A 23,456-nucleotide genomic window follows, 5' to 3' on the forward strand; every position below is an offset into this window, starting at 1 on the left:
GAAATTTTAATGTGAATAAAATTTTCAATACATATATTTTTTTAATGGACTTGTGGCGCCATCTACACGCATGACATCATGGTACGTTCGATCGTTTGAATCGCGAATGGCGTGTCTAGCGTAAACGCGTCATTCACGGTTCAAGTATAATACACCCGTTCTTGCGAGGAGCGGAGTCAGTCTTGGGCAAGATGGCCGGTCGGTCGAGTATGGCCCTCTATTATTACTTCGCGTTAATCCTCCATCTGGTTCTACTAACGGAGTGCGATTACGATGTGCGATACGGTGACGCGGCGAAGCGGTTGCACGTTGCGGAGCATAACGATCAGCAATACAAGAAGACGTTCGTTATTGACAAAGGGAGCGCGGATCTACGCGACCAGGATGACAGCGATCGGGAAACGTCATTTGAACGTACGCGTCGAGACGTACCATTGCCGCAGCATCCAAATAATAGTCCAAACATCACGGCAAAGGTACGAGTACGCGTAAACGATCGTTCGATCGTCCGAAGGTCACCACCGTTATCGTCGCCGTTGCGTCGCAATTCGACCGGCTGGCGGCTGCGGTGACGACGGTGACGAACACGATGATGATGATAATAATAATAATGATTTCTCTACGACTGCTTTTGCGCCCGTCACAAATAAGAGTGAGCGATGAAAAGTCCTACCGCATTATAGCGGTATAGTACAAATAGATGCGTCACACGCACACACGCGTGCACACGCACGTACACACGCATGCATTCTCCGCCCTCTGCTGGTTACTGCGTGTCGTCCTGCGGAATTTTTCCCAATGGACTGTCGCATCGGGAGAGACGCACAGCGCGACCTTTGTGCGCGGCGCGTGAATAAGCTGGGGCAATAATTGCCGTATTATCTCTCTCTTCCGGAGTAAATTTAATCAATCTCGGACGAGAGAGAGAAACGGAGCGTCGCGGATCCGCGCCGTCACTTACCGAGGGGTCACTAACCGTCACTCTAACTGTAATCTTTCCTCTGTTTTCTCAATTTTTTTTTCTCTCATTTTTTGATGGACTGCGCCGCCATGAGTTTTCCGGATCATCCGGGACTTTGTAAACAAGACGATATTCGTTGGAATGCCCGCCGCCGTTATTTCGAACACTGTTATTATTTTAGGCCTTTAAACTCGTTATTCTAACTAACTGCGTAAACTTTCCTCATTTTTGTCAAAGATCGTGATTTTCAACAATGATAGTTGAATTTCTTTTTTTTTCTGCGCAGTTACCTTCCTTATGTCACGTTACGTACACTTAGTCACATTTGTGACACACATGAGAATAATGGAATGCGTGAACGCACTTGCTTGCTTATTTTCCTGATAACAAATACATGATAACAAATCTTCATATTTTTAGTTGACATCTTTAATGAACATTTTAAGCCCTGAATGTTATTTAATGTAATTTTTATGTACAAATGAGACTAAGCTATGCTTTCAGTGGTCATTACTAACTGTTTAAAAATTGAAATCATTTATCATGTTTAATCTTTAGAACTAGAAAAAGACGAAGAGTAAGTTGAACCGACATTAAAGTTGATCTACATTGATGGAAAATGGCAATAATGTACTATGTTAAAAACTGCAATAAGCGGATAAGATTTAAAAAATCTTATCCCTTATTTATATATATATATATATATATATATATATATATATATATATATATCAGTTTACATTCCCTAGTAAGTATTATAACGGAAAAACATGATAAATAATTTCAATTTTTAAATAGTTTTGTGCATTATTACACTATTAAAAATAAAATGTTAATTTTAATTTAAGGACGTACAGTGGACTTTCTGGGACATGCAAAAATTAATATAAATATGTTAATTTTCACAAAAATTCTTTTACATAATTAAAACACATACAAAAAAAGTTGATTTAACAAGAAAATCGGAAAAAAAATTAAAACTTTGCAATGATACTAAATGTTATTTTTACTTTTTTCTATTTTGTCGTTAATTCGATTTTGAATATTTTTCGTGTATATGTTAATTGTGTAAAAATATTTTACAATTTGTACAGTCAATTCACAGTATCTTTTAACTTGTAATGTTGTCGATAATTCTGTCATTTTAGAATTCCCTTAAGATATTTTTAAATCAGATACAAAACTTTTAGTAATGCTTAGTGTTTTAAGGCGTTCTTGAAACGATTTTCGAATAAGAACAATTTACTGCCGACTATCTGACTTTCAATCTTGGGATTTTTCCTCCTTCCGATTTTAAAGCTAATTATGTAATTCTCTGCAGAATTACATAATTGCAGAATTACTACCCATTTCATTTCCTTTTATATACATTATCTGCAACAATGTCTTAAATTATTCATTGCTTTGTGTTTCTAATTTCTCTTTTTATGTGAACGTTTATAACATCATGTGACATTGAACATTGACCAAAGTAACATGATATTAACTGCTGACAGGATCAACTAATTGAGATAGGAGGATTTTCCACGAATGAATATTCAATGATTCATCTCCTGCTGTATATCCGCCCAGCTACAATTACGATTATTGAAATTGTCGCGTAACACGCACGTACATCTTGTATCCACGTACTAATAAATCATGCTGATTTTATATACAATGATTATTTCGCGTATTTATCTTCTCAGTATTTATTTATTTTATCGAAATTTCTTATCGATTATCTCTTATCTCCGCTTTATTTGTTATCCCGTTATCCGGATAAATATTATTTTATTTTTACGTTAAAGTTGATCTATATCTGATGTTGTTGATGCTTTCTAACAAAAACTTTGTTTCTTATTATCGTTACAGGTTAATCCTTTAAATGATTCGCATCAACAATTGATGGTACATTGGGTTGGGGAGGGTTCGAATGTAATAATATGTCTAGCGAGGGATAGCTCGCCCGTGGTACGCTTCCAAGGAGGCAAGTTCTCTTCCCCGAATCAACCTAGCGCTGTGTACATCAGTTACGATTATGGTGATAGCTTTGAGAATAAGACTGAACACTTCAAGGTTTCGTCTGAGGCCGATGCCCCATATGCTGTTGTAGACAAATTCACCAATCATCCTAAGTACTATCAACACGTGAGTTCCGCTTTACAAAAACGTTTCATTACAAAATAAATAGCCGGTATATTTTCCTGGCGCATCTCCAATTCTATTGTTTGAAGAATGTTCGCGACATTTCCCTTCTTTTGCAGTGCGTCTTTATGGACAGTCTGAATAGTTTAATTTTCATCACATATAATAATGGTCAAACAATTTTGAGGATCTCGTTGTCATTTCATCCAAATGAAGTCTCGTATTTCGAATTAGATCCACGGATACTTGTCGCACTAGACAAAACCGATACATCGCGGAAGGTATAAGACTTATTATTATTATTTTACAATTATTTAAATTTTAAATGTACATATTACCATTATTATTATCTTATTTTAAAGAATTTAAAATGGTCATACAAGAATTCTTTTTTCTGACTTTGGAACACCTCGATTTCAGTTGTGGTTGACAATCGATCGTGGATTCACCTGGATGCCAATTCATCAATTCGTAAAGGCTTTCTTTTGGTCTCCTTATCGTGAATTATTAATTGAACGCATGGAGCCTGATGGAGCGAATACGGTTTTGAAACTAGATCTGCGAAATATATCCTCATTTATAAGAGGAAATAATCAATTGCGAGCAAGAATGTCTATACGAAAGGAATTTATCGTTGTCGTTGAAAACGTTGAAGATTTTCAGATCAGAGGCGATTTCATGTTCGCTGTTAAGAAAAGGGTAAGGTATCGTCATCGTGACGATGCTACCTGTGAAATCTCTTATAAGATTCAGAGTTTAATTGTTTTCACTTTGAACATTATTTTATTTATATATTTTTTTAATAGAATGGAACGGAACATCTGGATCTCTTTGTCTCTTATAAGAATCAGACATTTGTCCAAGCGCATTTTAACACGGAATTGGATTGCAAGGAATATCATATTGTAGATGTATCGTTTAATCGAGTCTTTATCGCTGTGAAGCACGGCGACACTATGATCAATCTTTACGTGTCCGAAGTTATAGATCACGAGAAAGCTATATTTACATTGTCTTTGGAGAGTATCCTCACGTTTTTCCCCAACAGTACTTGGAAGGACAGCTGGTTGAAGTGAGTAATGAAATATAATAGATACTCATTCTTTTTATAAAAATAAAGTTAGAAATTTTACAAATATAATTGCTATGAAAGTTGTCAAACTTGTGAAAACAAGTTAAGATAACAAGTTTAAAAAATTCTTCGTTATTTTATTTAATTTTTTCTTTAAATTTGTTGATATCTTCTTAATTCATCTGTATTTTTATACGATTCTATATTTGCACAGTGATGTGGCTGATGAAACATTTACGGATCTCTATAAGGTCGAAGGTCTTCGAGGTATATACATAGCATCGCGGGTCAAAGGTACTCCAAAATCAAGCTCTATCGGACCAGAACACTTGGAATCATTAATTACTTTCGATCATGGCACCACTTGGAACAGTCTTAAGGCACCAATGGCGAATCATGAAGGCTTCTACATTCACTGTGGAAAAGACTGTTCGTTACATTTGAGTCAGAGATTCAGTCAATTGTATCCAGTGACGAGATCCGCTACTATTATGAGCTCGAAATCGGCGCCTGGGATAATAATGGCGACTGGCGTCATTGGGTCTAACTTGAAGGGTCATCCGGCACTCTATGTATCTAGAGATGCTGGTCTCAAGTGGAAACAAGTGTTAAAAGATTATTACTTCTTTAACATGGGCGATCACGGAGGTTTATTGGTGGCAGTTAAGTATTTTAAATCTCGCGGGGAGACTAGAGATATCTCATATTCGACGGATGAGGGCGAGACATGGCAGACGTACGAATTCAACGAAAAGATGTTGCGTGTTTACGGTCTCATGACGGAACCTGGAGAAAATACCACGGTATTCACCATGTTCGGATCGGACAGTGGACAACATCAGTGGCTTATCATCAAGATTGATCTACGACATGTATTTGAAAGAGAATGCACAGAAGACGATTACAAATTTTGGTCTCCAACGAGCACCGAACAACCGGTCATGGCTTGTGTGTTAGGACGTAAGGAAACGTATCAGAGACGTGCCTTGCGCTCCAATTGTTATCAAGGCGTAAACTACGATCGACCAGTGAGATTGGAGACCTGTCAATGCGACGCGAACGATTATCAGTGCGCTTACGGTTTCATACCTAGTGGGAATCCATATCACTGCGTCCACAACAAAACCATGCCCGATTATGATCCATACGCCGTGCCGACTCCGTGTCAACCCGGTATGTTTTATAATCGCACGAAAGGCTATATAAAGATATCTGATGATGATTGTACTGGCGGCCTTGCGAAAAACTATGAACCTGATGAGATTCCATGTCCGATGGATGAAAGACCAGACTTCTTATTGGTCGCCCAACGAGAACACATTACACGAATTGATTTGATGGACAACAACAAATTGGAGAAGTTACCTGTGCATGATTTAAAGAATGTTATTGCAATCGAATTCGATATGAGAAACAATTGTTTATATTGGGCGGATATCGTAAACGATACGATCGGTAGACAGTGTCTGAATGGAATTAGCTATCCTGAGATTCTTGTTGAGACCGATCTGAGTTCCATCGAGGGAATGGCTTTTGACTGGGTGTCCAATGTGTTATATTTTGTGGACGGTGTTAAGATGAGAATACAGATCATCCGAACAGATGTTGGCCCTTCTGTAGGCAGAATGCGCAGGACAATATTGGGACCGAATAATCTGCAGAAGCCACGAGGTATTGCAGTTCACCCTCTGCGTGGCTATATGTTTTGGACCGATTGGGCACCAGGCAACGCTTCAGTATCTCGAGCTAACTTGGATGGCACAGATGTTAAACGATTATTTCTTAAGCCTACTGTCGAATGGCCGAATGGAATAACGATTGATCACATCGCTGAACGTATCTATTGGGTAGACGCTCGAGCGGATTACATAGCTTCCTCGGATCTTGAGGGTAAAAGATTTAAGAAAATCATTGCTAATGAAGCGCGTGTCTCACATCCGTTCGCGGTTGCCGTGTTCAAAGACAATTTGTACTGGGACGACTGGAAACAATCAATGATATTTGTCGCTGATAAAGATCACGGAGTCGGAATCAGCACGATACTCGGCTTTCAGATCGCAGGTCTGATGGATTTGAAGATCTTTGCGCATAGCGTGCAAGTTGGCACGAATGAATGCGCGAAAAACAACACATGTTCACACATCTGTCTGGGCGCACCTTCTAATAGTTACGTTTGTCTCTGCCCGGATGGCATGGTGATGACAGAAGGTACGTGTTTATGCCCAGGGGGTATCAAGCCATACTCCAACTCGACATGCCCGCGCGTTGCTAGCACCTGCTCATCTAACCAGTTTGCTTGCAACAACAATGTATGCATCCCCGAATTCTGGAAGTGCGACGGTGATAACGACTGCGGCGACAATTCAGACGAGATTCAATGCAACCGTGCCACATGTAGCCCGAATAATTTTGAATGCGATGATAACAAATGTATTCCTAAATACTGGGTGTGCGACCTGGATCGTGACTGTAAGGACGGCAAGGACGAGATGAATTGTACGTACAGCAATTGCACCGAAACGCAGTTTAGGTGTCTCAACGGCCGTTGTATATCACATCGTTGGCGTTGTGACGGTGAGGATGACTGCCGAGATAGTTCAGACGAACAGAACTGTACCAAGAACATTCAGCCGAACACATGCCGGGCCGATGAGATCGTCTGCAAAACAGATCATTCGTGCATACCAACATCTTGGAAATGTGACGGCGAACCAGATTGCGAGGACGGTGCCGACGAGAAGGATTGTAGTAATATGGTATGCGAGTCATGGCAATTTACATGCAACAACACCAAAGAAAATGGACATCGGTGTATATATAAATCATGGGCATGCGACGGTGACAAGGACTGTATCGATGGTTCGGACGAGGTGAATTGTACCACCACTACTACGCTACCAACGTCGGTAATCCCAATACTACCGACAAATTCTTGTAATGACTGGATGTTTATGTGCAATAACAAGAAATGCGTGCCTTATTGGTGGAAATGCGACAGTGTAGACGATTGCGGCGACGATTCCGACGAGATAGGCTGCGGCAGCAGTGCGGATGGTGCATTGGAACCTACGTCTCCGGTTCACACGACGCAACAGTCACGCATCTGTCGCGAGCACCAGTTCCAGTGTTATAACGGTGAGTGTATTGAAAACGCGTGGGTGTGCGATGGCTTGAAGGACTGTCCATCCGGCGAGGATGAGCAACATTGTGACCGTGGACACACGTCGTGCCGAGAGAACGATCAATTTATGTGCCGTCAAGACGGTTCATGCGTATCGCTCTCGAGCATGTGCAACGGTGTCGAGGAATGCCCGGACGGTAGCGACGAGCTCGGTTGTCACACGAGTGAATTACCTGCCACGCCATCCTGCTATGCCGGTCTTTTCCCATGTGACGATTCCCGCTGCTTCCCACTGGCAGCTTTATGTGACGGTAATCGCGATTGTTTAGATGGCTTCGATGAGGAACATTGCGAGAAGAATAACTCGCGCAAATATCAAGTATTAGTGATGGGTGTTGATGAACGTTCTATCAATAATTCAAGTCTCTATCTCTTTTGGTGGATGCCAATACCATCGAACGTAACGTTTGAGTTCTTGCCATCAATTGCGCGGGCGATACCAGGGGCTCCGTGGAAAAATGCTACCGAGTGGATCGAAGACACGGAGTATCAATTCAATAATCTCGAGCCGTTCACTAAATATAATCTAACAGTTTATGTGAAGGCGAAGGGCCAATCTCTATCTGAGGTATCTCCACCGGCAAAGTATTACATGGTGATGACTGGTGAAGGTGTACCAAGCGAGCCGTGGAATGTAAAGGTCGCGCAGAAGAACGGTACTCGTGTAGAGGTGACTTGGAGACCACCCTTACATCCTAATGGTGTTATCTCTGGATATCTGGGCTACGTTACACCGCCGATACCACCATTAGAGTTTACTCGATTAAAAACCTCCGCAACCATCGATATAGCATTCGAGGCAGGCAAGAATTATTCCTTCTGGATCGTGGCAAAGAACCGACACTATAACTCAGTCTCATCACAAGTTGTTATGCTGACGTTCGATGGCACAGCTAACATCGATGATATTGAGGATCTCCGTGTAGTGGCCACGACGAATCACTCTGTCACTTTGACATGGAAAAAGATGCAGGACGTGGACGGATATCACATCACTCCCAGAGCACCACCGAATTATCCAAATTTGCAAACCGTCACAACAATGAATAATCTGATGGAAGTCGACAAATTGGCACCGGGTACTAAATACACTTTTGAAGTCGGCGCGATGAAAAAGAATTACGTCGGTAAGGTCACCTCGGTGACAGCAACGACAAACGGTACTGCGTTGCCCACGATAACTAAGTTTGACGCGCAGTTAGTAAAATCCCAGAGAACAACCGTAAAACTTACTTGGGACCCCCCGAAGAGCACCAGGAAGATCAAGTGGAAATATGCTATTCACTATGCTATCAACATGGAGGATTTCTTTAAATGTGAGGAATCATTTATATTTACTTTCTTCATATAAGGATTATTTCAATACCTAAGATGGAATAATCGATACCTTATTACTTTTTGATGTCATTTTGTTCTCTATATTTGGTTTTCTTTCTGAGGAATATATATTTTTATTTTTATTTTTAGCTGCCAAATTTATCACTGCTAATCTTACGGCTACGATTAAGGATCTGGAAGCGTGCGAAGCATACTTTTTTGCCGTTGGCGTCACTGGAGATTACGGAGCAGGACCTTTAAATCAACCGCTTACAGTTATGACACACTTCAGTAAGCGTGCACCTCCGAAGAGATTGCGAGTAGCGCCAGTGCAAAATAAAAATGACAGCATGATCGTTTCGTGGATGTCAAGTTGTCCAGCAGTCGACGAAATGATCAGTTACACGGTGAGTCAATAATGCTACAAAATATTTTCTTAAAAAAAAAATGACAATGCGAGAAATTTTAAGAAAGTCGAGATTTATATTTACGAAAAGTTTCTCGAAAATTTCATTTTTCTCTTATTAGAGAAAAATTTTTAAATGCATGTATTTTTTTTTGTTTAGTAAGAATATTCATCACGATTTCGTATCTTTTTCCCGATTACAGATTTCCGTTACGGAAATGATTATGAACAAGCACATAGTTGTGACATTGCCAGCAACTAACGAAACTGTTATGAAGCACATGTTCCATTCTATCAAGTATGGTGGGACGTACAATATTACAGTAGCCACAGATGTCGAAAATGCCATACCCACGCAACCATACATCTATATAGCGCCACCGATCAAGCCGCCTCATCAGCTCACTGTCTTACATGATAATATGGAATACTTGATTTACTGGCAAGAACCGGATTTGCCGGAACACATTCGAAAGGATACTGAGCGGTATTTTGAAATTTTGGTAGCTGAAGGATCGAGAACAATAAATGAAACAACTGCTAAAATCTTGGTAGTTAAAGATCCGCCGCCTTACCGCTACAAAGATGCTAAAACAGATACGATTTACACCTTCGCGGCGCGTTTGGTCACGAACGAAGGATACCAAAGTCCACTGAGTGAAACTTGGAGCACGCAGATTTCAGGTGAGTTGTCTTTAACATTTTAAAAATATTTTTTTTTCAATTAGCTTTTTTAAATTATGTTTTAATAATAATTTTTTCTCTTTTTTGTTTCGTAGGATCGCAGCTTCCGGTGATAATGAATACATCGGGCATATTATCCCTCGCTATACCGATCTGTTTGATTGTTATAGCGCTCGGTGCTGCGCTCGCGTATTTCGTCGTTCGACATAGGAGGCTATCTCACAGCTTTACGCAATTCGCCAATAGCCATTACGATACGAGACGAGGACAAGCCACCTTCCCTGGTACGACAGATGGCTTAGGTGAGTGGTGTCTCGCAATTTGGAAAAAAAGGGATAAGAATGATACAAAACAAAAGCGAAAAGAATCTATTAATTATTTTTCTTCTTTTTTTTTATAGAAGAAGAAGATAGTCCGGTAATCCGAGGCTTTTCGGATGACGAACCGCTCGTAATTGCATGAATACCATATGTATGTATAAACAAAATGTTTACATACTAGGGAAGATGTGCCAAGACACTATTAATATGATAATTCTGAATAAGTCAAATTTTATGACGAAAGGGAAAGCTTTTATGAAATTGTTTTAAGACTGAATACTGAATTGTGGTCATACTTGTGCTATAGTAATTAATGACTATTAATCGGTAAACAGGTTGCTTAGAGCGTTTACATGAAAGTTTTTCGCATCATTCATATGGTACGTAGAAATATGGTATATATGTACATGAGTGATGAGAGTAACTACCTGCCGTGCAGTTGGAGAGTCCATTATACATCTCAAATTCGACTGTAAACAAATCAAGAGGATTATAGGAAAGTGTTTATCGTCTAACGAAAGGATAAACGCCAAAATGATGAAACGGCAACTTGTATATAGTAAATATTTTTTATGGATTGATTGTGAGACTTTCGAGATGACACGCATTTACATTTTTAATAATATATTTATATGACATGTACGTATAAAGAAACTTTTTTTTGGTCCGTATTCAGATTTGTTGATATGAAAGTAAGTATCGGCATTCGGAACGAACTTTTTATTAAAAGTTGTTTAAATATCCATACAGAGGCCATAAGTTTTTTTCAATATAGCAAGTGCATGACCAAAGTAACGTTTTCTTTTAATGCCGCATCTAAGAGATATATTAGTGTCGTCTGTTCATAGAGTAGATTTCTATGACGTTCCATTCTCCAGCTTGAATAATCTTCATCTTAAGTAACTTTTTATAATCATCCGAATTAAAATTTTATATCAAACGTGATGCGACATTGAAAGAAGTTTTTATAAGCAAGTCTCTCAACTTCGCAAAAGGGTGACTTGACTCTTGTAAAAAGTGTGTTGCAATTGTGGTTTGAATACAATACTATGTACGGATTTTTTATCTTTACAAAAAGGGTAATCGCTGAATTTGATATTTGATTTGTACAATTAAAATAGATGACATTTTTTTAGCTTACATAAAAAAAATACATTTTCTCTTTATCAAGATTGATTTTTTAAAATTAGGAAAGGATTTACCAACAAGACGCCAATAAGAAAGCGACAGATCGGTGATGTTCTCAGTGCAAATAAAATTGTAGCGACACCATCGTGACTTTTAGATTATTGTAAATAATGTTTAAATATTTAAGCGTGTGAACTTTCATCGCTTAATCCATGTTGATTCATCCATAAAAGACATTAATGATTGAATCCCGTGATCAGTTATATTTTTATGTTGGAATAGTCTAATATTTTATATGTACGAACAGTTTTCCCACTGCGATTAGAAGAAATAATCAATTTGACAGAATCTTTTGCTGACATGACACACGTATATGTATACACAGGGACGATTTTACCGAATTAAACCATTGGATTTAAAAAATTAATACATTCTTATGTTTTAGGGCGCGTTCACATCTTGACGGAAAAGCAGAAAGCAGAAAAGCAGCAGAATTCGCGCTGATAGTAATAAACAGTACAGAAAATCGAAATTGTCGACTATCAGCGAATTCTAATTGGCTGCTGCTTTTCTGCTTTTTTATCAAGATGTGAACGCGTCCTTATAGCATTGTGAAATCGTGAATTAATCTAAATCACAAGTTCTCTCTGTAACGACAAGATTTACAAATCCCTATTTATATCTTGTTGCACAGCATATTTCGAAAATCTTACTCTTTGACGACCGAAAAAAACGTGATGAAGATATATACTTATACCGATATCAGATCGACAAAAAGACGTTTACAGAAGTAATGAAGCTTGACTTATTTCCTTTGTGTCTTAGCTAACACCCCCTGGGGTAATCCCCTGAACGAATGGAATTAATTATAAAAAAAAGATTCGCCTGCTATATAATATTCGATACGATTACATGCTACGGTCCACTAACGATTTACTTTTCTTTTTCTTTTTGCTACATGTCATTGTATGTTGGAAAAGAAAATATTAATGAAAATGTCGATGTTTTTGAATCTATGTTACGCATTCTATACATATCAATAATGTTGATACAATTATATTGCATTAATTAATAATAATATGACATTGACATTAAATTCAATATTATTATGTAATGTAATATTATGCAACGATATTGATCGTGTATATAAGCCGCTTTAATGAGAGTGAGGAGAATAGAAGAAAGTAGCTGATTTACATGTAAATGTCAAAAGTTATAATGCGATAAGAGACAGTGATATATATAATATATATACATATATATAAAATATATTTACGTGTAAATAAATAAATATAAGACACAGAATATTGTCATTTAACTCTTCTCGTTTCTTTATAAATTTATTTTGATACCTCAGCCTATTTGATCAATTCAAATTACATGCATTACGTTATTGACTTATTTTTTTCATTGATAATTCTTATTGATATAACTTTTAACTTTTCTACTTACTTTTTTTCTATTTAATTAAATCTATTTATATAAATTTTAACTTTACTAAAAATTCCCAAAAAATTTTGGTGATCTAATTTCATGTTCTTTATATGAGATAGTACATATATATGTTAAAAACGATAGTACATTTGTTATCCTATTAAACTGACAAATTCTGAAATAACATAGCGGATGTTCCGGTCCATGTCTCAATCATTAAAAAGTGGAACGGCAAAAATAATAGTTTTATTTATTCATGACAAGTCCATCTCATCCAGGAAAGGTGAAAGACTTCCGTTACCATTCTAAAAGGCAATTTGGAAGTTTGTGACCCGTTAAACAAACGACACGAAACCGGAAATTTAACGCTATCCTCTTAATTCTTGTATTGTTACGCAAATTGCGGTCAAATTTCGCGACTACATCTTTAACGCTGATTACATTCAATATTAAAATGTAATTATCCTTATTAAATGTATATATGTTATATAAAATTATTTATATATTTAAATATTTTATTATTTAAAATTATAAGACTATGATATTTTGAGGAACAATTATATAAGAAATGTCCAACAATTATATAAGAAATTTTTAAGAATCTCGATCGAAGTTTGTCTATATATATTTTTAAAAAAGCTCGAGTTTTAGAGAGAATTTTTTTATATATTGTTAACATAAACAGAACCGGAGTAAAAAGATTAAAATGAATTTATTAAAAATGTTTAGATCTCTTAGAAGCCTCTATCTATTAACATGCTAGCTTCTTTTTATGGGAGTTGCGCCCCAATTAAGAACGCACCCTCTTCTCTTATTTTCGTAATAAACTTCAACCACTTTACTCGCATTGAAGTAAAAGGAAATTTAAAGATCATTATTCCGACATTACGGAATACCGTTTACCTTCCGCTCAACTGTATTAACTTTTATTACTATCTTCCACTTTGATCCCTATGCTTCGTATTTTCTTCATAATTCGATATACTTTACATTTCATCGTTGACTGGCAATGGCTCGAGATATTCCGAGAAATTTGCAGACAATATGCCACTATCATAAAACATTAATAAGGTGATATATAATATGCGATTTTATTACGGTTCTTCAGTTCGAAAAAACTATCGGAAAAAAGTGATACGCGTGGTTTTGTCGCATATTTCGTAGACCAATGTCACGGACCAATGTCATAATTATATCGAAGTGTTATCAATTTTCAAGTTTATTTTTACTTTTACGTTACGGTATAAACTGCTTTCTTGTGCATGAAAAACTAATTTTATCTACGCGTATATGCAAGGCTATGTAATTTCTATGTCCAGTAATAAACGATTTTGATGTGTCACATGATGTGGTATATATTATAATATTTACTTTCTGCAAAATAATATGATTCACGTTATTTTTTTATTAAATTAATAAAATTTAATTAATTTTATTTTTATAACAATACAAAATTAATTCAAAAGGGCGAATAAAAGTCGATTATAAATTTGAAATGAATTTGCTCTTTTGAATTAGTTTTGCAATATTATTTGATATTAAGAATCCTGCACTTTTGCTAAGTGTATTTTTTATTTAATATATATTTTATTAAATAAACATCACTTTTTTTATTTAATAAATTAATTTAATTTATATCTATTATTATTATTATTTATAATATGATATCACGGATATGATATCTCACTTTATTACAGAAATCGCTTTTATTGTTACAAAGCGGATTTGTTAAATACTTTCAACGCGTTTTTTTCTTTTTTTTTTTCGTTATTTATGACACTCGTAAATTTTGCACTGATTTACTTAATTGACCGTAAATTCCGCGAAGAAAGGACGTCGCGTCTTTACGTTTTAAGTTAAACTAAACGTGGCGTGTTATAACGTGTAAATTCTGGGCAACCGCGCGTTTGTATACCGTAATCATAATTGTTACCCTAATTATACATACAGCCAGTATGCGTACATACTCTTCTCTTAATCAGATCGTTTGAAGTCTAAATTACCTCGTATTACGAAGCGCGACGGATGCTGCCAGGTGCTCTGATCTTCTCGTTTCGAACTAAACGTTTTATAGCAAATGGATTGTTTAACGTGTAATTATTCGATTAATTATATCTATTTTCGCCATTTGCTCATAGAGCGTAAGTTATATAAAGCTGTATTACAGCGTACGTTTAATATTGTTCGCAAATATTTTTTACGACAGAAAAGAGGACGCTTTCTCGGATCATTTCATTAGAGATTTCTTAAGTTGCAGAATATTACGTTTAATATTCAAACGTGATACAAACATTTTTAACGTATCTAGATCGTATGTATCTTTATCTAGGTAATATCTTTCAATGGTCGCATGACTTTTCAGAAATCGTTGCTCCGTAAAATTTATTAAGTTTACTAAGTGTTAAACTAAGTGTAACAGTTTTCATTTTATATCTATACAAATTTACGCTTTTTAAAACATGCGTGACACAAATAAATCAATCTTGCATTTTTTTTCTAAATCACAAGCAATATAATTAGCCTACATAAATTTATATATATTATGTTGCAAAATACAATAACGTTTGAACATAAAGTGATTATTGATCTGAGCGTTTAAAGCAACGATTAGATGTCATTAGCTACAGTAACACTATATAAGATATATTCTAAGAATTTATTATTATTTATAGACTCTGATGAAATAATGAAAATAATTATTGAGAAGCATTAATACAACAGTTTTTACTTAAGTTCCTTTTATGTTCTTCATAATTGATGATATATATATATATACAATATGTAGATGGAAAATGCAATTAACTGTATGTATGATGATTAAATGACAAATATTCTGTTTACTGAAAAGTACAGACCTACTTTTGTAAACGCCTACATTCATATCATCAATTGCTTATTTTTATTCCCAATAACCTTGATATTTATTATTGAAGAGCAGTATAATATAAATCGATGCATAATTAGATGAGTTGCAGAGGACCAGCTTTCACCGTATCGTAGAATTTTATTAGATTTTGATAAAGAATAAAGTGTTTATGTGTAGGAAATACGAACGTGAGACATTTAATTAAAATCACAATTTATGTAAGTGAAGGGAAAAAAGAGAATAATCCGAATAACATGCAAGAACGGAAGCTCTGAAAGACATGTTAATTATTCAATTTTTTATCTATTTTTGTATCTTCTTGAATACCTTTACAGTTTCTCAGAACCAGATTTTATTTTTCCTGCTTAACAAGTACCGCTATTAGATAACTTGTCCGTAAACTGCTTATGTTGATTAAAAAGACCTAGAGAGTAAGATTTTTATGATATCAGAAACAGATTTTATTTTTTTTTATCTAGTAAATACGCAAGAAAAGAGGATGTTAAAAAAAAGGCTAATTTTTACTTAAAAAGGTGTAAGTAAATATATATGTTTTTTGTAGATTTTTATTTCCTGGATAAAATTATTAAAAAATTTGTAGCGTTTATTGGGAAAATTGAGCACAAACATGGTGTATTTAAAATTTCAATATTCTTACTAAATTTTTTAGATATTTCTCCAAACGTTATGAACTTTTGACTAATTTTATCGTACCCTCGAAATCAAAATTTACTTACCCTTTTTTGTTGAATAAAAATCGTTCTTGATATTTTCCTCTGTTAACAGATTTAATTAAGGAGACTAAATTGCGTATTATTATTTCCTGTTACTTCTTCAAAATTTCTATAAAGATGCAGTTGATTTGAGCGATTGACCTTTCTTTTGCGTGGCAAAATTAAAATAATTCTGTATTGAAGTATCTAAATCACCAAAAAATTACATCACCATAATCCGTTAAGATATTTACGATGATAAACTGCTATTTAGATTTTACACGTTTTTAAATTTATTATGAGCTTCCTTCTATATTTGGTAACTATTGCGTGCAACGATATTAAAATAATTCTCCGTAATATGAATTACATAAACTCCATTTCGTTTTTGTTTAAACTCATTATTACCCAATTTAATTCGTAATTGCGCTTTCCAACTATTCTTTTTCAATCCTCTATTTATAGATTAAACATTATAGCAACAATTCGTACATTTTCTTATTTTTTAGACGATCTTACTATAAACAAATTTTCACTATCTCACATCAATTTATTTCTATTGAACTATTGCGTAGATCTATGATCGATAATTATAATCCACAGCGCTTGTAATACAAGTTTCTTGTTTATAAGCAACGATTTAATTACAGAGTTTTTTTTAATTCGATCTTATATATTTTTATATCTCGTTTAATTTCATTTGCTATAAGGATGACTTGATGTTAAACGTTTGAGATTATTAATAGGAATTTTATGTGAAATATGTTATAATATCTTATAAACTTTCTTGACTTGATCATTTTTTTAAAATTAATTATATGTTTTAAAAATAATTCTGTCTAATTATGGTAGTAAACGATAAACGGTATAGCACGAATACTATGAAAGAAAACGGGAAGTCAATTAAAAAACAATGTTGAGCATTAATTGTTTTCTTCGTAAAATATATACGATTACCATATTACACTGATCGTTTAGCATATGACAGCTATTGCACGTTTAACGCCTCTCCGGATTGTCTCATCCCCCGAAAGACGATTTTGTAAAAGTGATCTTGTAGGTATTAAACGAACAACGTTTCCACTTTAGCGGAACGCGGCAGAAATCGAGGTCATCGTCCTAGAAAATGTCCACTGTTAGCACTACTTGAGCTCGCGCTTCGCGTGAGAACGCCCTTTTTCAGGTGGAACCTTTACGGTGATTTTCTCTGGAAGAGATTTCCCATAGCGAATAACACATATTTCGCGTGTAACGTTCTAGGGTTCTAGCCACTTTCAGTTCCATGACGACTGAAGAAATGCTGACTGAAGAGATGGCTAAGTTAAAATTGAATACGATTACTGACTGATGATTTACGATTTGCGAACTTGAATGTAATGACAAGTAACACTCATTCTAAATAACATATTTTCCTTTTGCGTACAGATAAATTTTTATTAATTGTTTTTAAGCTTCAAGTGAATCAAATTATTCTAATGGAAAAGCCCTACATTAATTTATGTGCATGCAGAATTAATTTATTAACACTTATTTAGAATCTATTTTTCAAATATAAATTTTCAAGTATAACTAGATATTTAATAAATATTATATTATATAATTTTTAGTAATGTATTAGATAATGTAATTAAATCTTGTTGATAAACTTCAATCCAGTTAAAGGATTATTTGAATAGTAATATTTTATAATTTAGCTAAACGTAATTCACTACCAGGCAGATTCATGTTATTTTATTATAAATACAAATGAACATCTTTTGTTCTTAAGCTTAAAAGAAATCTGGTTATTATATACCGAGAAAGTCCTAAAGTGGAGACTTTACAACTGTTAATTCGACACGGATTCGCACTTAAGCCAGAAACGGAGCGCAGTACCGAAATTCGTATGAGAATGAGAGGGATTGCGACAAAGAAGGCAGGAGGGAGGACTCTTAGGATCACGATCGCGTTGGAGCAAGGACATGAAGAGGCAAGCAGGTCCACAAGCCAGCGCGAAAGAAGGGATCCCCACTATTAAATAGCCCGACTGTGCAGCAAACGCAAGGAGGAGCTACATCGGGGGCGGCTCGACAACATCTAGCCTCAGTACAATTCCACCATCCGCGAAGTTTACTTACATGATAACATACTGAAGTGTATTAAAAGGAAGTGTATTAAAAGGACGACGTCGGGTAAAGTTCCTGTCATGGGCGAAGGGAAGTTCGATTCGAAAGGGAAGTTAACGAAAATGACTTAACACGTGACGATACGAGAAACTTATCCCTGTAGCACAAAATAATCATTCAACTAATTTCTTACTTATCGAGACAGACGAAGATGACAAGGAGACACTCTTCAGCTTAAGTATAAACGACTTTGAGAAATAGCAAGAAGAAAGTTTGCTCTAATTCATTTGAATACGACTGAAAATCATGTAATGTCAGCTCTTGCTGCGAGCATAAAAAAAAAATGTTAATTTATTCTACGTAATTAAGCAGCGAGAAAGAATGTATGGATTGCGTTTTCGAAACTGTCTAACCGGAGAAGTATAATACTTAAGTCACATCTAAGAGAAATGGAGGAATGGTGGATTACTTCGTAATTGTTCAGCGCCCAGTATATAATACGAGACTTTTGTTTCTTGAATGAACCGTGCGAAGGGAGAGAAGGAGGAAGTGAGAGAAAAAGATCGTGCAGAAAGTGTCCGTGTCGACATAATGGTACGAGAGGAGGAATATTAAACGAACGAGGCCGTGAATGATGTAGGCAAAAGGGAGCCGCGTTCCCATAATTAAGTCTGTCTGCACCACAAAAGAGAACTATCTCCCAGCTCGTCTCAGTAGTACCCTGGTGTTCGTCGAGTAGTTGCAAAGGCAAGAGGCTCCTACAGTTTGCGGATTGAATACCGATTGAATACTTGAATCGGCGAAATAAAAACAGAGTACGCGATTACATCATCGATCCTTTGGTCATGCTCAGTTTAGAAGAACAATTACAAGGCACGATCGTAAGGATGTCAGAGAATTCTAAAAAGTGAGCGATTGTTCAATCTTATGATACTCTTATTATTATATGGTTTCTTCTATCGTGTGAATTACGATGGTAGCTTTAACCGCACGTAAATGGTACGTGTAAATTGCCAAGAGAACTGCTGACTGCGACTAACGGAAGCACAACGTGAAACCGTGAAGCCGAGGGTTAAATCGTGAAGTCTCAAAGCGGCCATTGAGCGTAAGATTCAAGCGGCAAGTCTCCAATTGAAGCCTTGAAGAAGCGAGACGCGGGTTAAAGGGACAAGCAACATATTCGTGACGAGGTATGAATGGACGCAGAAACGCGGAAGAGTAACTACGTTGATGACACTCCGTCATGTCGACGATGCAACTGTAGTGACAGGACAATGAGAAGAAGAGACGTCTGCTTATCGGAGGGACAAATTGTGACACTTGATCACCGCGACGAAGCGAAACGCTGCAAACAGGATTCGTGACGGGGGAGGTCGGAGGTCAAAACGTGCGATGCGATCTGCAGGCGCAACCTTTTAATAAGAGATAGATGATATATATCGTCGCGCGTTGCGGATAACCCGGTAAGAAGCAAGGAGAAAGGGCGAAGTAAACCATACCGCGATAGGAGATCGGGAACGCGAGGGAGGCGAAGGAGTATCGGGTATCGATCGCATGGGATTCGAATTGTTATATCTAGTAATTGAAAGCCGAGCCACACGTGAAACCACAAAGGGGAACTGATCGATCTGATATCACGGGAGGAAGAGGAGAATCGAGAACGTTGTCGACGTTGTGAGCGCGATAAATGTCCGTGTCCAATATAAATGCATGAGTGAAAAAAGAGAAAGAGAAAGGGAGAAAGAGAGCCAGAGAGAAATTGTCTTGAGCAAAAGTTGTAAAGTATATTTGCCAAGGATTTGTCGACGGTGGGTTTACCATAGTTTACATAAACGACACGTGCGGCAAGAGGGTACGAACTGGAGACAATATTTGCGAAGACATTATCCTGATAAGCGAAGTGGTTCTGCTTCGGGTATCGATAAGTGCTTTTGTAGATCGTGTTTACGACAAGTCATGAAACATAGCCGTTGCTTCGATTTCTCGTCGTAGAATAATAAAACGGATGCCAAGGCTAATCTTAAGAGGAAATCTCTTTTTTAACCGAAAGGATTGAAGAACGTACTTATAACGGTTCGATCGCGGTTTAGAGGAAGAATTTCAGAAGTTCGAAAAACATTGCGCTGTTTTTATTCTGCGGAAATATAACAGAGAATTGACAGAGAGGGAAAGAGACAGAGATCGAGGAAAAAGAAGACAGGAAGTCGTTTGTCTTTGTCAGATTGTCTAAGGTATATCCCAGATTCAACGAGGGACAAAAACGAATGTTGTAATGTCGCTTTAAACGAGACCCGAAGAATCCACAACAAACCGCTAACTGGCAATTTAGCGGCGCGTGCCGCACAAGTCGAGAGAGAGAATATAATAACAGGTAAATCGCGCCCGAAGCTATTTCCGTTATCCTAACAAAGCGTTCCAGTCACGTTAATAAAGTGCGTTAGACACGGGAGTACATTTATTGGCCCGGTGAATCGCGATGTAAATTAAGAGATGCCCAGAAGATATCTGTGGAGAAAGCCGTACGGATATCGAGGATAATCGTATATCGAAGACACCGATAAGGTAGAGTTACAAATCGTTGGTACACGGAAAGAAGGAATCTCTCTTTTGAAAATACGTTTTACGGATCGTGGAATACGATCCGTAGAATACGGGACATCACATTCCGCGAAAACGTCCGCTCGTTCCACCGATTTATAGATCTCGATTTGCGTAATGCGTATCTGCGAAATTCGCATTTACTACGGAAAATTGGAGCGACCGGCGCGGATCTCCTGGCCGGAAGTGCCGTCATAAACGTGATGAACTGAAGCGTGCACGACAAGAGCAAGAAACGCCGCGGCGAAAGCGGATCGAAGAGGGCGAAGTAGACGAAAAAGAGCAGACGTGGATCGCGATGAAACACGGCTCGCGGCTAATGACTTTGATGAAAGGCCAGGCCAGATACATCAGCGCGGGTGGATTTCCGTTCCTTGAAGAAGACTGGGAATATACTTACGGAACGGATGACCTCACACAGAGCAGAGCTCCGCGATGCCAGTCGTGTGAAACGACAAAGGCGCAACAACAGTTATAATAATTGCCCTAGCAACCGTTGATATTGTATAACGCCGAGGGAATTTCAAGGCTTTATTCTCTTATCGTATATTTCGATCGTATATATTTTAATCTTGGTGCAGTAGGTCGGCGTTACTTAAAATTGAACGGAACGTTGCAATTTGCATCCAATTACGATCGCACGAAGAGAATTTCTGGCGGGATTTTCCCTATACGAGGGCAATCGGCGAGAAGATTCGAGGCTGCTGTTCTTATTCTTTGAAAATGCAATCGAGAGTCGACAGAGAGAAAGAGAGAGACAATAAAGATCGAGGAAGAAAGAAACAGAAATCAAATTTAAAGGGACAAAGGAGAGTATTTTATTTCTAAATCGCTTCGAGTCCCGTGGAGCACATTCTATATTACATGACGCAGTAAAAATAAAATTGAGATCGGCGCAAATATGTTCCGCATCTGCCGTCACTTGATAAAGTGATTATCCGGCAAAGCGGTAGCTCAATATTAAGATCTTGGTCGTCGCAATCAACCGAGGTACTTGCACAGATTAACTGCGGTTTGAAGAAAATTGCACGAATGACGTTGAAATTTCCACTCAACGCGCCGGGAACATCGGCTGCGGTAAAAGAAAAACGAGTTAGAACGAGATACGTACGATGAATTTACGGCGTGCATAATCGTCGAACGATTCTGATTTTCCCCGGATGGGAACTACTGCGCGTTATGGTGAAATCTATTGGGACACCTGTGGGCAGGTGTGGAGAAGCGGTTTGTCGTGGGTATTAAGTTCTTGTGTACTTACACCGGTCATTCAAGAAGGACTATTAGATGAAGTGTTGATGGACGTAGCACGGTTTCGTGCTGAAGCAGCGATAAATCAACCTGACGTTAATCGCGATGCGCCACTCCGTGCATCTGAATGAATACACTTAAACGGCCGAAGGAAATTGGATCTTATTGGGAGGAACGGGATTTTATTTGAAATTGGAGGCATCCGACCGAACGAGAAGCAAGCTGTAAAAATCGAGAATTTCAAGGTATTTTATACTTGCAAAAATTGGCGCGATAGTTGACAGGATTACAGCCTGTGGTATTCAAAAATTTTAGCAATGGAATATGGAGTCTTCGAATGCGATCTTTAAATATTTACATCAGATTATTACATAATCATAATAACAATATAGCGATAGATTGAACAAATAGATACTTATCAAATACGAAGATCCTTTTTAATTAAATTTTGCTAAGATTATTTGAATTTTCTGTATCTATCATTATTATTTTTATTATTTACCAATACTTTTATTTTTTGCAAAATATTCAACTTAAGTTAAGAAAGATTATAAAATGTAATATAATAATAATGTAACAAAGCGTCACATATATATAACTTTTTTTTCATAGAAAAATTTAATACTTTTAGAAATATTAAATTGATTAGTAATTAATTACTTATTTTGAATATTAAAAGTGTTATACACAGAAAAATACATACTGTAAATAATAATTACTTGTTTCAAATATTTCAAAACTTCATATATCTGTAAATTTACCATAAATTTATCACAAACATCAAATTTATTCAAAATATATATTCTGAAAATCCTAATAAGTTTAATATACTTCAATTATTAAATTAAAACAAATTTAATTTGTGCTATATAAAGCTTCTTCCATCAATTTTATTAAATTCTTCAAAAGAAAATAAATTGTTGTTTTGAATATATTAATGAATTTTTCTAAAATTTAAAATAAGCATATTTTAAGATTATTATAAAAAGTATTTCTGTTAAAGATAATCGTTACTTAAAATAATAAAGAAAGTACACTGAATAATTACTTTTCTTAACAATATTAATGTTTCTGTATATAACAACAACGCTTTTAATACTCAAAATAATTACTAATTAAAGTCTTAGACTACTTAATGTCTTATATTTCTCAAAGATGTTTATTGCGCGATATTTTATTATACATACAATTATGTAACATTTAGTGAAGAAAAACAAGCTAATTGACTTTAGAGAACCAATTGTAATAATTTATCCCATGAGAATTGCAAATTCTTATTGTTAGTCGAAAATTATC

General features: G+C 36.3%; 2 protein-coding genes across 2 annotated transcripts in view; both read left to right on the forward strand.

Annotated features, from left to right (window-relative positions):
* The first annotated feature begins 71 nt into the window (after positions 1–71).
* Positions 72–12,514, forward strand: LOC105150968 (sortilin-related receptor). Its single transcript, XM_011064383.2, has 10 exons — positions 72–476; positions 2,816–3,091; positions 3,208–3,369; positions 3,509–3,787; positions 3,895–4,160; positions 4,375–8,657; positions 8,809–9,065; positions 9,268–9,748; positions 9,844–10,050; positions 10,149–12,514. The coding sequence occupies exons 1-10, from the start codon at positions 192–194 to the stop codon at positions 10,208–10,210; spliced, it is 6,558 nt and encodes a 2,185-aa protein (XP_011062685.2). The 5' UTR covers positions 72–191; the 3' UTR covers positions 10,211–12,514.
* Positions 12,515–12,653: 139 nt separating this feature from the next.
* Positions 12,654–23,456, forward strand: part of LOC105151006 (uncharacterized) — a 37,281-nt gene continuing 26,478 nt past the window's right edge. Inside the window, exon 1 of the mRNA XM_087402664.1 lies at positions 12,654–22,405. The gene's annotated coding sequence lies outside the window, so the exon portion shown is untranslated. The remainder of the gene's footprint in view (positions 22,406–23,456) is intronic.

Source organism: Acromyrmex echinatior, chromosome 2, assembly GCF_024713525.1.
Source record: "Acromyrmex echinatior isolate Ae372 chromosome 2, ASM2471352v2, whole genome shotgun sequence".
Lineage (NCBI taxonomy): Eukaryota > Metazoa > Arthropoda > Insecta > Hymenoptera > Formicidae > Acromyrmex > Acromyrmex echinatior.